Source organism: Monodon monoceros, unplaced genomic scaffold (assembly GCF_005190385.1).
Source record: "Monodon monoceros isolate NGI ecotype Baffin Bay Population unplaced genomic scaffold, NGI_Narwhal_1 Super_Scaffold_19, whole genome shotgun sequence".
Classification (NCBI taxonomy): Eukaryota; Metazoa; Chordata; class Mammalia; order Artiodactyla; family Monodontidae; genus Monodon; species Monodon monoceros.
This window is the reverse complement of record NW_021703775.1, coordinates 64,300,916-64,320,096: the sequence shown is the minus strand read 5'-3', so window position 1 is coordinate 64,320,096 and position 19,181 is coordinate 64,300,916. Positions and strand designations below refer to the sequence as shown.

Genomic DNA, 19,181 nt, shown 5'->3' with positions numbered 1-19,181 from the left:
CTCCTGTTGCGGAGCACAGGCTCCGGACGCGCAGGCTCAGCAGCCCTGGCTCACGGGCCTAGCCGCTCCACGGCATGTGGGATCCTCCCGGACCGGAGCACGAACCCGTGTCCCCTGCATCGGCAGGTGGACTCTCAACCACTGCGCCACCAGGGAAGCCCTCAAGGAATTCTTAAAAGATTAAAAACAAAATGCAGTCTTTCATTCTTACTAAATCAGTGGGCTTCACATCTTTTTTGAACCACAGGTCATTTCTGCAGGTGAAGCCTTCTATTGCAGTCTAGGATTTCTAAGACGGAGAGAAGAACTGCTCTGGTTGATGAATATTGGTGGGGGAGGGAGTAAGCTACAACAGGAAGTAGTTTTATAGAATCCTTCAACTCAAAAGAGCAAAATTCAAAAGCTTTAGTACCCTGGTTACTTTAAGAAAAGTACAGCAGAATTTGAGAAGGGCCCAGTGTATAAACGTCTGCTGTACAAGGGAAGACAGACTGAAGCAGGTTAGAACTGAAATCTAAAACTCACAGATAGAGGAGAGATCCCTGTGAACTTGTCTTCTAAATCCTCAATACTAGATCGAGGCAGCTAAGAGCTACCAAGAAAGGCAACCCTTAGAACCTGAGAGGAGAACAAGTAAATGAACATTCTAATTCACTCTGTGGACATAGCAATTTATGGAACCCAGTACCCCAAAAAAGAGTGCAAGATGGAAAATACAAATTACACAACTACTTAAGTAGGTGAATGGGTGACTAAACTGTAATATGTTAATAGGGAAATTAAAGTATTTTGGGAAACATTTACCATTAATACCAAGGAAGAGATCTTTGACTAATGTATGACAGATTGGAACTGAGCTAAATGAAGCATGGCAATTTTTATATACTAGTATTATTTACTAAATTATACTTACTGTATATGTTTGATTTTTGTAGTTAAAATTCTAATAGTAGTTGGGCCACAGAAGGTAGTACTGAGTGTAATATTGGCTGCATATTGTTTAAGCTTGAAAATATATTGTAAGTTGTAAGTTGATTGATTCCCAGAACTGAACTATCATTAGGAAATTTCAATGGACAGCCATATTTACATTTTTTAATCTTTAGAATGTATAATACTTAAATTTGAGTATTGAAATATCATCTGTGTTAGAGTATAGAAAGTCATTTACTGAAATGATCGATTTTGTGAATGCCAAATGTACACTAAAGAGTGGCAACTGTGGAAGTTATTTAGTAATTAAAAGCTAATGGGATAAAAGCTCATGGGTTGCTGTTACTTTGGTACATCAGTATTAAAATGTTCATACATTAGACCTTCAGAGTTTATAAAGTAGATATTTAAAACTTTTCAGTCTGTATTTTCAAGTGTCTTTTTTAGGTGATGAACTTAACATCTAGTTGAATATTTTCAGGGTCCAGAGTACTTATTATTACATAATGTAGTTGAATATTTTTAAAGTTAAAACAGTATTTACATTTTAAGGCCAACTTGCAAAAGCCAGACTATTTGCGAGATAGAGGAAATAAATAGACTGATCTTGAAGTTAAAAAAAAAATGTTTTTAAACAGTATTTTACAAATAGTTTTGAGTTGGGATATGATTTTTTTTTTTTTTTTAAGTAGGCTAGCAAAATACCTTTGGTTTGAAAATGTATCTGTTAACTCAAAGATGTTTTTAGCTACCAGTTAACTTTACAGTTGGGTTTTTAAGCCCAAAGAGAATGTTTTATAATCCTCTTTAAGTTGTAAATCCAACTTGTTTGCACATTTTCAAATTAGTACGTTTAAATTAACTTTATATTCTATTTTCATATATTATTGTTGTTTATAACTTTTTTTTTTTGCTTATGCAAGTAATATATGTTATTTTGGGGAAATTTATAAACATAGAAGGGAGCACAAATATTACTCTAATCCCACTGCCCATAAAGAAGCACTATTCTGATTTTGTTCCATTGTTTTGGGTCATTTGGTCACACGTGCATGTGCGCACACACACATACACGTATACATACACACATCCATAGGCATATATATGTGCACACATACACGTAATTTTAAAATTGGAAAACCAGAACTACCCTTTTCTTTGTACTTAATATTGTATTCTCTCACATCATTAGTCAAGGTTGTCCAGAAAAACAGAACCGTGTGTGTGTGTGCGCACGCACGTGTGTGTGTGTGTGTGTAGAGAGAGAGAGGGAGAGAAAAAGAGAGAACGGGTGGGGGGTGGCAAATTTATTTTAAGGAAATTAAGGATTCTGGAGGGTGGCAAGTCAGAAATATACAGGGTATGTCAACAGGCTGTGACCCCAGGGAAGAGTTGCAGTTTGAGTCCAAAGGCAGTCTGCTGGCAGAATTATTTTTTGCTTGAGGAGATTAGTCTTTTTCTCTTAAGACCTTCAACTGATTGGATGAGGCCCACCCACATTATGCAGGATAGTCTGCTTTACTCAAAGTCTACTGATTTAAATATTAATCTCATCAAAAAACACTTTCACAGAAACATCTAGAATAATGTTTGACCAATATCTGGGTACTTTGGCCTAGTCAGTTTGACACATAAAATTAACCATCACAGTTGCTATATTATGATTTCCTGTTTTGTTTTAAGAAAGGAAAGCTTTTCTAGGTTTTAACAATTATATAACATTACATGCAATTAAACACCCTTGTATGTAAAACTTATTCATTTAATAGATATATGAGTGCCTGGAGATTTATATACAAAAAAGTCTCTTCATGAGACTTTTCATGAAGCTTACTTTCTAATGAGGAAAAACAGATTAAAAACTAATAATAAAAATATGTCTGGTATTCATAAATGCTGTACAGAAAAGCAAGATAAGGAGAGAGAGAGAGAGGGAGAGAGAGTAATAAAAGATGGGGACATAGGGTGCTGTTTTATATAAGGTGGTTTGAGGAGGCCCCTTAAGTTCTTATTTAAGGAGAGACTAAATGAACAAAGCAGAAAATCATGCAGATGTCTGGGTAGAAGGCATTCTGGGTAGAGGGAAGAACCATTGCACAGACTCTGAGGTGGGAATATGGCTGGCTGGTTTGAGAACATCCGAGCAGCCAGTAGTCTCACTGGAGTGGTAGGCGTGCTGGCATTGGAGTGTTACAGGGAGCAGGCTAATGAGATAGGAGGTTGTGGTGAGAAAGTGGGGTGCTAGTCTGTCAGTCCTAATAATCACAGTCTGGGGGTGGGTAGATAAAGTGGGGATGGAGGGGAAAATCTGCACCTCTGATCTGTGATTACTTCTTACTTCCCACACTTACTTCTTCTTACTTCTTACTTACTTCTTACTTCCCACACTTATTTCCACTTCTGTGCCTTTTAGAACTACTTCCACCTGAATTCCACCTGTATTCACATTCTACAACAGCTTTCAGTTTTGTCTTCAGATCCCCCAAGTCTGTGACCAGCTGGAAGAGCAAACTGAAGAGTAGTTAACTACTCTTCTTTGTGGTGTCTCTGGGATTCCCAATCCCATGTAAGGTCCTGCCAGTTGTCTATAAAATACTGTTCTGTAGTCCCATGCCCAGAATATTCCCCTCAGATGAATGTGAGAGGAGCTTATTACTTTTCTTGTTTAGAGCTTTTACTTTTGACTTGCTGGAGATCTGTTTAATTTTTTGACTCAGTTTATAGGAGTGTTCTTTGAATATTTTAGTGTCGTGGAATCCATCTGTAGTTTTTTGAGATTTTGAGGATTCTGTGGTCTTAAATTTACTCCTCGGAAAGTAGTATTTTTACATATAGGTTTTTTCCTGGTGACTTGGAATGGTCTATAAATTTCAGGATGCCGCTGAGGATTGCAGGTTCTAACGTCTGCTGTCATCAGAAGGTATTTCATGATCTCCCCCAGCAGCAGAGGCCAAATTTCTGAACACTTTACTTTTTCCAAATATAATTGCTGAATAATGGGTTTGGTTCTTCTTGGAACTTATAAAGTTACCTCATGGAATGGAAAAAGAAGATTTTGCCAACAACTGGAACATATACTTGACTCAGTAACTATATTCAGCCAAACCGTGTTCAGATGTTTGTACGTGGTGTGCTGATCATGTGCCCATTCTGTCGTGGAGTGGTGCTGGCTAGTAATATCAGTGTGCTCTGTGCCTGAGCAACGCAGATATTTCACTTTGCACTGAAGCCCTAAATTATTGGGTTAAAAAAATGTTGATCTGATATATTTGGCAAATTGTTAGTTATTTCTTCTGGATGTCTAGATCCTTATGTATTATTACTATTTTAGTTTTACTTTATTTCATCTTTATATTTTAGTATTTCAATTTTTATTATGTAACGACTATCTTATGAGAATTTTAGTTATTAGTATTTTATTTGTATTTCAGTTTTCATTGTATATTGACTATTTTATGAACTCTCTTAAAGAATTTTAAGGATTTGAATATGAATTTATAAACTGCTATAAAACTTCTATTAATACCTTATTATAAAATTTCCGAAATTCCAATTAAATAGGTAACTCTGGGATCTTTGTTAGGGATTTACTAAAGTATTTCTATCTTATCATTTGATTCAGTATATTAATTACAGAAACATTAACTGCCATTTTTATCAAAGAAATTCTGCACCATTTCCTTACCTCACTGATCTTCCTTTATTTTATGGCTTCTAATGGCCTATTGTTTTGTTTAGAAAATAGCACGGCTCGAAGTAATGAATTTGCTGAAAAGAATGGACTTCAGAAATATGAATACGTCTTACATCCAAGGACTACAGGCTTTACTTTTGTAGTAGACCGTCTAAGAGAAGGTAAGCACCCACCTCAAAGTGTACTTTTTTATATAAGTGGAAGAAATTGCTAAACTTCACATATAACTCTGTTGAATTTACAAAGCACTTTTTCATACTTTATCTCAAGAAATGAGATACTGTATTTTTATGCTAACTTGACCCCATGCACTAAAATGTTTTATTATGTATTCTTTAGAAATATAAAAGAATCTTTGTCAAAAACAAAACATTTTTCCTTTTTTGGAATAGAAAGAAAATAATACATACAGTTAGACTATCATTCCATTTTTAAATGCTTCTCAAAGCAGCAAAACTGTCTTGAAAGTATCTTATCACTTATAATATATTTATAGCTTAAAAAATATTTTTACATTCATTATTCCACTCACTGCAGCAAATGATTCCGGTTGGTAGGAAGGCAAGTACTGCTACCTGTATTTTGTTGTTAAATAGAAGTGGCATCCAGGGTTGTTCATAAATTTTCATAGATCACGGATGGAACCTTGTTCTTCTGCTTCCTACTCTGTGGCTCACACTACCCCCTCCCCACCCCCACGTCCTCTAGAGCTGTGTCTGTTGAAGGGCATCTGGAGCCAAGGTGATTGCATTGACCATATCACATCCATTTAAATGTTTACATTTTGATATTTTTATGAAAAAAAACCAGTTGGACATTTTGCTATAGCTGCATATGTAAATACTTATATATTCATACACACATGTATATACAAATGGATAACAGACATATGGATATATACGAAAAAGGAACTATTCAGAAACATGCTGAAGTGTTATTAATTTTACAAGAACAAGTCAAAGCCCAGAGTCACCTAGCAGAAGAAAAATCTTGTTTGCATGTTTCTGCTTTCCACTCTGATTTCTAGCAAACCATATTGTATAAAGGTGACATCTGTGACAAATTATCACCTTCATTTGATAATTGTTATGTTGTCATAAAACTGCTTGTGCCTAACATGAAAGGCCTTGAAACATTATATAAGAAAAGGTATAAAGTTCTTACTTCTTACCCTAATTGGCATCACTATTGTTCCCTTAGGGTTTAATGTACTTTAAGATGTAAAGTATTAACCTCATTTAGTGAACCCTGCCAAAATGAAGCATCTTTACAACTAAGTACTCATGATATAAAAGAAATGCATAGTCAATCCAAAATCACATTACTATTAGTTCACATAGTAAACTAAAAATATTGTCCCTGTTAGTTTGGCTTGCTTTTGGAATTCGGTGGTTATAACTAACATGAAATGGAAACATGGGCCTTATGGTCATATTGTGTATGAATAGTGAGTGTCCATCTACCCATAGAAGCTCATGGAGAACACAGTTCTTTATGCCTATGGAATAGGACAGGGGGGTACCAAGACATTAAAACAGGGATGCTGCTGCTTTTTGTTTTTTTGTTTTTCTTCCCCAAAACATGGTACCACTTACTGTGGCATTCAATTTAGACTCTCCCTTCTCATTCAACAATATGTTTTTTATTTTCTAACAATCTGATATTTTATAGTATTTAATGATTACTTTAAAAGTATTTCTGACATCATGGAACATGCTGTTGGAACACATCTTTTGCTAATAAAGATCTTTTTAATTGCAGGCAGGATAGTTGAGAGATTATTTTATAGTGGATGAGGATATAACTACAGAGCTCTCTGTTCTGAAATCTGGAAAATATTTTAGTAGCAAACTGATTTATAACTTTGGGGAACATGTATTACTTAGTCATCACTCAGAGTACTAGTCAACAACTACAGTATGTCATTTTTCCTGCCAGAAGTGGCAACTGATTTTTCCCCCTTCTCTGTATCAGTAAAGAAAGAAACACAGATGACTTCATTTGCTTCAGCTAAAAAAAGTTAGATGACTCCACTTACTTCAGTTAGAAAAGTAGAATGGGTCCTATACACTATGATAATAATAGAAACAAGAAATATGATGACAATAATTATAATAGTAACAGCAGCTAACGTTTACTGAGCATTTACTAAGTACCAGGCATTAAGCTAAGTGTTCTGTATGTGTAAGGTCAGTTAACCCTCACAACAACTGTCCTGGTAGTTACCAGTATTTAACTTGTAGAGCAAAACTGAAGCAGAAATTGAAGAATCAGCTCAAAGTTATTGGAACATGGTTTGTCTGACTGAATAACCTGTGTTCTTTCTACTGTAATATGATGCCTCGTATATTTATAGTGTGATTTTAGTTAAAGCACCTTTGTAATAATAGTGAGCTGGATGGTTTTCTTCAAGGAAAATATTTTAAAAGAAAGAAGAGGCTAAATGGCCAGATCATGGAAGGATGGGAGCCACAAGGGAAGTGGTTATGATGCTGCCTGAGACGACAGGGAGAGCAGGCACAGTCATCTAGTCAGAGTATCATTTTAGGAAAGAAACCTAAGACTCAGAAAGGGCCCAGCACAACTTCCTGATCTTTTCTGGGATCTGCTTTTGTTTATCAATTAAGTGAAAAAGAAGCTTGCTCTTAAAACAAATGGCCATTATAAATAAATATTCCAGTGGAAGCCTGGAGACCACATATTAAAACCAATTACTGAAGAAATGTATGAGGACAAGATGGCAGAGTAGAAGGACTTGAGCTCACCTCCTCTCACTAAAACACCAAAATCATAACTAACCGCTGAACAGCCATCAACAAAAAAGACTCAGACCTACCAAAAAAGATATTCTACACCCAAAGACAAAGAAGAAGCCACAAGATGGTAGGAGGGGTGCTTTCATGATATAATGAAATCCCATACCCACCAGGTGGGTGACCCACAGGCTGGAAAATAATTAGATCACAGAGGTTCTCCCACAGGAGTGAGAGTTGGGAGCCCTATGTCAGGCTCCCCAGCCTGGGGTATGGCATCAGGAGGAGGAGCCCCCGGAGCATTTGGCTTTGAAGGCCAGTGGGGCTTGAGTGCAAGAGCTCCACAGGACTGGAGGAAACAGAGACTCCACTCTTTGAGGGCATACACAAGGTTTCACAAGCACAGGGACCAGGGCAAAGCAGTGACTCCATAAGAGCCTGGGCCAGACCTACCTGTGGGTCTTCGAGGGTCTCCTGGGGAGACGGGGGGTTGGCTGTGGCTCACTGTGGGCAAGGACACTGATGGTGGATGCCCCAGGGAATACTCATCAGCATGAGTTCTCCTGGAGATTGCCATTTTGGCACTGAGACCCGGCCCCACCCAACAGCCTGCAAGCTCCAGTGATTGGATGCCACAGGCCAAACAACCAACAGGGTGAGCCCCACCCATCAGGAGACAGGCTGCCTAAAGTTGTCCTGAGCCAACAGCCACCTGTAAACATACCCCTTGACACGGCCCTGCCCTCCAGAGGGACAAGACCCAGCCCTACACACCAGGAAAGTGTGCACAAGCCCCTGGACTAACCTCACTCACCAGGGGCAGAAGCCAGAACCAAGAAGAATTACAGTCCTGCAGCCTGAGGAGTGGAGACCACAAACACAGAAAAGTTAGACAGAATGAGGTGGCAGAGAAATATGTTCCAGACGAAGGACTAAGATAAAACCCCAGAAGAACAACCAAGTGAAGTGGAGATAGGCAATCTACCTGACAAAGAATTCAGTGTAATGATAGTAAAGAGGATCTGAGATCTCAGAAAAAAGAATGGAGGCACAGCACACAGAGGATACAAAAATGTTTAATAAAGAGCTAGAAGCTTTAAAGAACAGAGATGAACAATATAATGACTGAAATGAAAAATACACTAGACAGAATCAATAGCAGAATAAATTAGGCAGAAGAATGAATAAGTGAGCTGGAGGACAGATTGGTGGAAACCACTGCTGTGGGACAGAAAAAAGAGTGAAAAGAAATGAGGACAGTCTCAGAGACCTCTGGGACAACATTAAACACATCAACATTCACATTATAGGGGTCCCAGAAGGAGAAGAGAGAGAGAAAGGGCCTGAGAAAATATTTGAAGAGATAACAGCTGAAAACTTCCCTAACATGGGAAAGGAAACAGTCACCCGAGTCCAGGAAGCACAGAGAGCGCATACAGGATAAACCCAAGGAGGAACATGCCAAGACTCATAGTAATCAAACTGACAAAAATTAAAGACAAAGAAAAAATATTAAAAGCAACAAGAGAAAAGCAATAAATAAATACAAGGGAACTGCCATAAGGTTATCAACTGATTTTTTAGCAGAAACTCTGCAGGCCAGAAGGGAGTGGTATGATATACAATATTTTAAGTGATGAAAGGGAAGAACCTACAACCAAGAATACGCTACTCAGCAAGGCTGTCATTCAGATTTGACAGAGAAGTCAAAAGCTTTACAGACAAGCAAAAACTAAGCGAATTCAGCACCACCAGACCACCTTTGCAGCAAATGCTAAAGGAATCTCTCTAGCTGGAAAAGAAAAGGCCACAACTACAAACAAAATTACAAATGAGAAAGCTCACCGGTAAAGGCAAACATACAGTAAAGGTAGGAAATCATCCACACACAAATACGATATCAAAACCAGCAACTGTGAGAAGAGGAGAGTATAACTGCAGGATGTTGGAAATGCATTTGAAATTAAGAGGCCAGTAGCTTAAAATAATCATGTGTGTGTATACACACACACACACATATATATGTGTGTGTGTATATATATATATATATATACATATATATGTGTGTGTGTGTGTATATATACATATGTGTGTGTGTGTGTGTATATATATATATATAGATAGATAGAGAGAGAGAGAGACTGCTATATCAAAACCTCATGGGAGCTGCAAACCAAAAATCTATAATAGATAAACACACAAGAAAGAAAAAGCACCCAAAGACAACACTAAAGAAAGTCATCAAATCACAAAAGCAGAAAACAAAAGAGGAAGGGAAGAAAAACCACGCCCCAAAAAAAGAAAACAAATCCAGAACAATTAATAAGATGGCATTAAGAACATACATATCGATAATTACCTTAAATGTAAATGGATTAAATCCTCCAACCAAAAGACATAGTCTGGCTGAATGGATACAAAAACAAGACCCATATATATGCTGTCCACAAGAGACCCACTTTAGCTCTAGGGACACATACAGATTGAAAGTGAGGGGATGGAAAAAGGTATTCCATGCAAATGGAAAGCAAATGAAAGCTGGAGTAGCAATACTCATATCAGATAAATAGACTTTAAAATAAGGACTGTTACACGAGACAAGGAAGGACACTACATAATGAACAAGGGATCAATCCGAGAAGAAGATATAACAATTATAAGTATTTATGCACCCAACATAGGAGTACCTCGGTATGTAAGGCAAATACTAACAGCCATAAAAGGAGAAATCAACAGTAACACAATAATAGTGGGGGACTTTAACACCCCACTTACATCAAGGGACAGATCAGACAGAAAATCAGTAAGAAAATGGGCCTTAAGTGATACATTAGACCAGATGGACTTAATTGATACAAATTAACTTATTTACAAAACAGAAGAAGACTCACAGACTTCAAAAGCCAACTTATGGTTACCAAAGGAGAAAGGTGGGGTGGGGAGGGATAAACTAGGAGGTCGGGATTAACACATACACACTACTATATATAAAACAGATAATTAACAAGGACCTACTATATAGCACAGGGAACTCTACTCAATAATGTGTAACAACCTATACGGGAAAAGAGCCTGCAAAAGAATGGATATATGTATCCATTGGATATGTATATCCAAAGAATGGATATATGTATAACTGAATCACTTTGCTCTACACTTGAAGCTAACACAACATTGTAAATCAACTAAACTCTAATATAAAATAAAAATTAAATTAAAAAAACCCAATTATCATTAGGTAACATCTTTACTGCTCACTCATGCCTGTAACTGAGTTCACTATTTCTGATATTAATAGCACAAGTTCAGGCAGATGAGAAATTCAAGACATCAAGAAGTTAAGGATAAGAAGTCCTAGCGGGAAGCACTGAATAAGAGAAAATGCAAAACAAAGAAAGTAGTTTCTGAGCGTCTCTTTAGAATTTATTTCACCGAGATTAAGAACATTTAGAAAACACACACTTAACCTGAAATATAACACCCATTATATAACATTATACAGATGTGTTGTTCTGTAATAATAATGGTAAAAAGTTTTCCCTGAGTACCTTGATTTCCATCATTTTTGTACTTGCTCTTATACATTAACTAGATCATAACCTTCTTAAGGATATGGATTGTCCTGCCCATAATGGAGATTAAATCAGTATTAGTTGAGGTTAATATTTTCTTTTGTCTGAAAAGATAAGCACAGTGTCCTTACCATCTTCCCAGAGCAATGTATATTACACTGATCAGTATCTGTCATGGAAGATTTATTTCATATGTACCTCTAATCACAGGACATTTCAGTACGTGATTATATAACCTTTTTCAGTACTAAGATTAACCCAAACCCAAAAGGAAGTTGCTAACTTAGAGAAAAGAAGGTTTTACATGAGAAAGTGTTTTGGTTTTGATTTTTAGTTATACAGCTTTAAGAAATTTATCACACAATTTAAAAATTTTAACTTAATGCCCCAAAATTTAGTTACAGTCATTATCATCTCTGCTGCTGTATTATTTTTAACAGTAGTAGCTTTATTCTTCTTTGATTTTAAACAAGTAATGATTTGGTCCAACCATTATTTGATTCTGTTATATGCTTTGTAAGCCAGTTACTGAATTGTAACCATGCAATAATTACCTTCACCATTAGGTGGCACAAGTGTGCACATTTGAGATAACTTGAAATTAGGTTAAAGTAGTTGGGAGTGAGGGGTCAAACACTCCATGGAATATGACCTTGCCTTCAAGAAGTTTATCATCTTCCTGGATAGATAAGAACAGTACTCATGGAAATATCTAAAAAATAATATGACAGTATAATTACATGCCAAGTTTTGTGGTACACAGTGTAAAATATTATGCTTAATTACATTACACAATCACAGGTGTGTTCAGTAAAGAGAGATCATGTAGTGTTGAAATACTCAGGTAAGGCTTCTTCAAGAAGCTGAAAAATCATAATAAGTCCACAGACACCCCAAAACACACCATCAGACGTGGACCTGCCCACCAGAAAGACAAGATCCAGCCTCATCCACCAGAACACAGGCACTAGTCCCCTCCACCAGGAAGCCTACACAACCCACTGAACCAACTTTAGCCACTGGGGACAGACACCAAAAACAATGGGAACTACGAACCTGCAGCCTGCAAAAAGGAGACCCCAAACACAGTAAGATAAGCAAAATGAGAAGACAGAAAAACACACTGCAGATGAAGGAGCAAGATAAAAACCCACCAGACCTAACAAATGAAGAGGAAATAGGCAGTCTACCTGAAAAACAATTCAGAATAATGATAGTAAAGATGATCCAACATCTTGGAAATAGAATGGACAAAATGCAAGAAACATTTAACAAGGACCTGGAAGAACTAAAGATGAAACAAGCAACAATGAACAACACAATAAATGAAATAAAAAATGCTCTAGATGGGATCAATAGCAGAATAACTGAGGCAGAAGAACGGATAAGTGACCCGGAAGATAAAATAGTGGAAATAACTACTGCAGAGAATAAAGAAAAAACAATGAAAAGAACTGAGGACAGTCTCAGAGACCTCTGGGATAACATTAAACGCACCAACATTCGAATTATAGGGGTTCCAGAAGAAGAAGAGAAAAAGAAACGGACTGAGAAAATATTTGAAGAGATTATAATTGAAAACTTCCCTAATATGGGAAAGGAAATAGTTAATCAAGTCCAGGAAGCACAGAGAGGCCCGTACAGGATAAATCCAAGGAGAAATACGCCAAGACACATATCAATCAAACTGTCAAAAATTAAATACAAAGAAAACATATTAAAAGCAGCAAGGGAAAAACAACAAATAACACACAAGGGAATCCGCAATAAGCTTAACAGCTGATCTTTCAGCAGAAACTCTGCAAGCCAGAAGGGACTGGCAGGACATATTTAAAGTGATGAAGGAGAAAAACCTACAACCAAGATTACTCTACCCAGCAAGGATCTCATTCAGATTTGATGGAGAAATTGAAACCTTTACAGACAAGCAAAAGCTGAGAGAGTTCAGCACCACCAAACCAGCTTTACAACAAATGCTAAAGGAACGTCTCTAGGCAACAAACACAAGAGAAGGAAAAGACCTACAATAATGAACCCAAAACAAATAAGAAAATGGGAACAGGAACATACATATCAATAATTACCTTAAATGTAAATGGACTAAATGCTCCCACCAAAAGACACAGATTGGCTGAATGGATACAAAAACAAGACCCATATATATGCTGTTTACAGGAGACCCACTTCAGACCTAGAGACACATACAGACTGAAAGTAAGAGGATGGAAAAAGATACTCCATGCAAATGGAAATCAAAAGAAAGCTGGAGTAGCAATTCTCATATCAGACAAAATAGACTTTAAAATAAAGACTATTACAAGAGACAAAGAAGGACACTACATAATGATCAAGGGATCGATCCAAGAAGAAGATATAATGATTGTAAATATTTCTGCACCCAACATAGGAGCACCTCAATACATAAGGCAAATACTAACATCCATAAAAGGGGAAATCGACAGTAACACATTCATAGTAGGGCACTTTAACACCCTACTTTCACCAATGGAGATATCATCCAAAATGAAAATAAATAAGGAGACACAAGCTTTCAATGATACATTAAACAAGATGGACTTAATTGATATTTATAGGACATTCCATCCAAAAACAACAGAATACACATTTTTCTCAAGTGCTCATGGAACATTCTCCAGGATAGATCATATCTTGGGTCACAAATCAAGCCTTGGTAAATTTAAGAATATTGAAATTGTATCAAGTATCTTTTCCGACCACAACGCTATGAGACTAGATATCAATTACAGGAAAAGATCTGTAAAAAATACAAACACATGGAGGCTAAACAATACACTACTTAACAATGAAGTGATCACTGAAGAACTCAAAGAGGAAATCAGAAAATACCTCGAAACAAATGAGAATGGAGACATGACGACCCAAAACCTATGGGATGCAGCAAAACCAGTTCTAAGAGGGAAGTTTATAGCAATACAATCCTACCTGAAGAAACAGGAAGCATCTCGAATAAACAACCTAACCTTGCACCTAAAGCAATTAGAGAAAGAAGAACAAGAAAACCCCAAAGCTAGCAGAAGGAAAGAGATCATAAAAATCAGATCAGAAATAAATGAAAAAGAAATGAAACGATAGCAAAGATCAGTAAAACTAAAAGCTGGTTCTTTGAGAAGATAAACAAAATTGATAAACCATTAGCCAGACTCATCACTAAAAACAGGGAGAAGACTCAATAGAATTAGAAGTGAAAAAGGAGAACAACTGACACTGCAGAAATACAAAAGATCATAAGAGATTACTACAGGCAACTCTATGCCAATAAAATGGACAACCTGGAAGAAATGGACAAATTCTTAGAAATGCACAACCTGCCAGGACTGAACCAGGAAGAAGTAGAAAATATGAAGAGACCAGTCACAAGCATTGAAATTGAAACGGTGATTAAAAATCTTCCAACAAACAAAAGCCCAGGACCAGATGGCTTCACAGGCGAATTCTATCAAACATTTAGAGAAGAGCTAACACCTATCCTTCTCAAACTCTTCCAAAATATAGCAGAGGGAGGAACACTCCCAAACTCATTCTCTGAGGCCACCATCACCTTGATACCAAAACCAGACAAGGATGTCACAAAGAAAGAAAACTACAGGCCAATATCACTGATGAACATAGATGCAAAAATCCTCAACAAAATACTAGCAAACAGAATCCAACAGCACATTAAAAGGATCACACATCATGATCAAGTGGGGTTTATTCCAGGAATGCAAGAATTCTTCAATATATGCAAATCGATCAAGTGATACACCATATTAACAAATTGAAGGAGAAAAACCCTATGATCATCTCAATAGATGCAGAGAAAGCTTTCGACAAAATTCAACACCCATTTATGATAAAAACCCTGCAGAAAGTAGGCATAGAGGGAACTTTCCTCAACATAATAAAGGCCATATATGGCAAACCCACAGCCAACATAGTCCTCAATGGTGAAAAACTGAAAGCATTTGCACTAAGATCAGGAACAAGACAAGGTTGCCCACTCTCACCACTCTTATTCAACATAGTTTTGGAAGTTTTAGCCACAGCAGTCAGAGAAGAAAAGGAAATAAAAGGAATCCAAATCGGCAAAGAAGTAAAACTGTCACTGTTTGCAGATGACATGATACTATATGTAGAGAGTCCTAAAGATGCTACCAGAAAACTACTAGAGCTAATCAATGAATTTGGTAAAGTAGCAGGACACAAAATTAATGCACAGAAATCTCTGGCATTCCTATACACTAATGATGAAAAATCTGAAAGTGAAATCAAGAAAACACTCCCATTTACCATTGCAACAAAAAGAATAAAATATCTAGGAATAAACCTACCTAAGGAGACAAAAGATCTGTATGCAGAAAATGATAAGACACTGATGAAACAAATTAAAGATGATACAAATAGATGGAGAGATATACCATGTTCTTGGGTTGGAAGAATCAACATTGTGAAAATGACTCTACTACCCAAAGCAATCTACAGATTCAATGCAATCCCTATCAGACTACCACTGGCATTTTTCACAGAACTAGAACAAAAAATTTCACAATTTGTATGGAAACACAAAAGACCCCGAATAGCCAAAGCAATCTTGAGAACGAAAAACGGAGCTGGAGGAATCAGGCTCCCTGACTTCAGACTATACTACAAAGCTACAGTAATCAAGACAGTATGGTACTGGCACAAAAACAGAAAGACAGATCAATGGAACAGGATAGAAAGCCCAGAGATAAACCCACAGACATATGGTCACCTTATCTTTGATAAAGGAGGCAGGAATGTACAGTGGAGAAAGGACAGCCTCTTCAATAAGTGGTGCTGGGAAAACTGGACAGGTACATGTAAAAGTTTGAGATTAGATCGCTCCCTAACACCATACACAAAAATAAGCTCAAAATGGATTAAAGACCTAAATGTAAGGACAGAAACTGTCAAACTCTTAGAGGAAAATGTAGGCAGAACACTCTATGACATACATCACAGCAAGATCCTTTTTGACCCACCTCCTAGAGAAATGGAAATAAAAACAAAAATAGAGAAATGGGACCTAATGAAACTTCAAAGCTTTTGCACAGCAAAGGAAACCATAAACAAGACCAAAAGACAACCCTCAGAATGGGAGAAAATGTTTGCAAATGAAGCAACTGACAAAGGATTAATCTCCAAAATTTATAGGCAGCTCATGCAGCTCAATAACAAAAAAACAAACAACCCAATCCAAAAATGGGCAGAAGACCTAAATAGACATTTCTCCAAAGAAGATATACAGACTGCCAACAAACACATGAAAGAATGCTCAACATCATTAATCATTAGAGAAATGCAAATCAAAACTACAATGAGATATCATCTCACACCAGTCAGAATGGCCATCATCAAAAAATCTAGAAACAGTAAATGCTGGAGAGGGTGTGGAGAAAAGGGAACACTCTTGCACTGGTGGGAGTGTGGGTGGGAATGTGAGGGTGGGAATGTGAATTGGTACAGCCACTATGGAGAACAGTATGGAGGTTCCTTAAAAAACTACACATAGAACTACCATATGACCCAGCAATCCCACTACTGGGCATATACCCTGAGAAAACCAAAATTCAAAAAGAGTCATGTACCAAAATGTTCATTGCAGCTCTATTTACAATAGCCCGAAGATGGAAACAACATAAGTGTCCATCATCAGATGAATGGATAAAGAAGATGTGGCACGTATATACAATGGAATATTACTCAGCCATAAAAAGAAAGGAAATTGAGCTATTTGTAATGAGGTGGATAGACCTAGAGTCTGTCATACAGAGTGAAGTAAGTCAGAAAGAGAAAAACAAATACCGTATGCTAACACATATATATGGAATTTAAGGGAAAAAAATGTCATGAAGAACCTAGGGGTAAGACAGAAATAAAGATAGAGACCTACTAGAGAATGGACTTGAGGATATGGGGAGGGGGAAGGGTAAGCTGTGACAAAGTGAGAGAGTGGCATGGACATGTATACACTACCAAATGTAAGGTAGATAGCTAGTGGGTAGCAGCCGCGTAACACAGGGATGTCAGCTCCGTGCTTTGTGACTGCCTGGAGGGTTGGGATAGGGAGGGTGGGAGGGAGGGAGATGCAAGAGGGAAGAGAGATGGGACCATATCTATATGTATAACTGATTCACTTTGTTATAAAGCAGAAACTAACACACCATTGTAAAGCAATTATACTCCAATAAAGATGTAAAAAAAAGAAGAAGCTGAATTTCCCTTGGACCTTAGAGACTATATGTAATTTGGATAGGCAGGACAAATAAGGACGGCTGAGAACAGGAAAGGAAGAGTACAAGAAAGGGCACAGTGTTTGGTCAGCTAAGGCAAAACCAGTCTGACTGAGCTGAAGACCTGGCTGTAAAGTAACAGACAATATTTAAGAAGGTTGTGTGATGCCATTATTGTTGAAGTACTTAATTCCTACCCCCAAAGAGTCATGCTTTTATTTTTTCCATTTCTCGATCAAGTCACTCAAGCAAACAGCTCACTTGGGACAGATCTTGCCATTATATTCAGTGAAGAAAGTCATGACAGCCTTAATGGAAAATGATAGAAGCCCTATATTCTGTCCAGAAAAACAACCATCTAATGTTTATCAAGTACCTGCCTTGTGCCAGGCACTGACCTGTTCACATGTTGCTGCCCATGCAGTAGAATTACCCAGGGAGCTTTTAAAAACGTAGATACTCGGGTCCAGGCTCAGACCTGCTGAATCAAAGTCTGGTGGTGGCTCCTGGGCTCATAGCTACCCCACTAGCTACTTTCTTACAGATCTCTTAGTTCTCATAACTGTGCTAGGTGGTGGTTTGCCCTGTGCTACACCCAAGGAGACTGGCTCAGTTAACAGCTTGTCCAGGGTCACACAGCTGCTGAGTGGAGGTACCATGATCTATATACTCAGGTCTCTTTGATGCCAAAGCCCATGTTCTTCCCGCTATGTAAGAAGTTAGCAGTTTTTCTATTCCAGATGCTACAAAAATGCCATCTTTGTAGGGTTTTTTTCTCTCTTACCTAGATCTCTCCCTGGTATCCTTGGCTGTACTGTGTGTTTTGTTTAAATGGAAAAATAAATCAAGATTTCCTTTTTGTAAGCATCTCTCTTTTTTTTTTCCTGGTTCCTATATTTACCAGTTCTTCCTTTATTTCTCTAATCCTTAAGACAAAACTCAAACCATCTGTCCTTTCAAATTGTGGTTCTATCTTTTCTTTCTTTTTGCCAACAACTCTCAAACTAGCCTGATGGCTTGATTTTCTCAATATTAGCTCTCTTCCTATTAAAAAAAGAAGTTTTTATTAAAGAAAAAAGTTGGAAAATTAATTACAAAGAAGAAAATGGCACCCATAGTCTTGTCAGGCACTTCTCAAATATCCAGTGCCTTTTGAGCCTTGTGTTTTTCCATGTTTTATTTTAAAAATTGGGTCAAATCCTATTTTGTTTTGTAAAAATTTTTTTCCCAACTTACTATAATGTGCATTTTTCACCGTCCTTACATAATTTTTTATGATGCGTTAATGTATGCTTGGTGCTTCATCAGATAGAGGTGCCGCAGTTTATTTAATTAGGCCTCTATTATTAAAAATTAAAATGGTTTCCAGCTTTCTGCTCTTATAAATAATGCGAAAGTATGTGTAAATCTCTAATTATTTCCCTAGGATATATTTCCAAATCTAATTACTGAGTCCAGGGTATATTTTTTAAAGTTTTTAAAAAATGTTAGTCTTATGCCCTGCCCCATTTCATTTGGTCACCAAATTCTATGATATTGCCTTGGAAGCATCTCTTAGGGAAACTTCCTTTATTTCTGCAATGGCCCCATTCGATGGGATCCCATTACTTCTCCTTTTCATGCTTCCTTGCTTTCTCACTGGAGTGCCTCTTGTTTCTTCTTTGCTAATCCATACTGCACACAGCTAACAGTCAGTCTTCATAAAGTACCACTCTAATGTAATTGTGTGTATGTTTATTTGTTCAGAAAATGCTTCTCGGGCACATATGTTATTTGACTTGCTGAGATATTGCCAGTACCAAGACACACCCAATTCCCTTGAGTATCATCAAGTTTAGGAAATATTAAAACGCATCATCATAAGAGATACAAATAGAAAGTAACTTAAGCACATAAAGAAAGGCTAGTCTTTTTTTACTTAAAGTGACACTGAAGAGGTGGCACATGAGCTGAG

General features: G+C 37.2%; 2 protein-coding genes across 4 annotated transcripts in view; one reads left to right on the top strand and one right to left on the bottom strand.

Moving 5' to 3' along the window:
• Positions 1-19,181, bottom strand: part of CAPN13 (calpain 13) — a 274,099-nt gene that overhangs the window by 48,124 nt on the left and 206,794 nt on the right.
• Positions 1-19,181, top strand: part of LCLAT1 (lysocardiolipin acyltransferase 1) — a 195,865-nt gene that overhangs the window by 105,387 nt on the left and 71,297 nt on the right. For all 3 annotated transcript variants that reach the window (XM_029232830.1, XM_029232831.1, XM_029232829.1), the window contains one exon: positions 4,672-4,788. In XM_029232830.1, the coding sequence (XP_029088663.1) occupies positions 4,672-4,788 (117 nt within the window). The remainder of the gene's footprint in view (positions 1-4,671; positions 4,789-19,181) is intronic.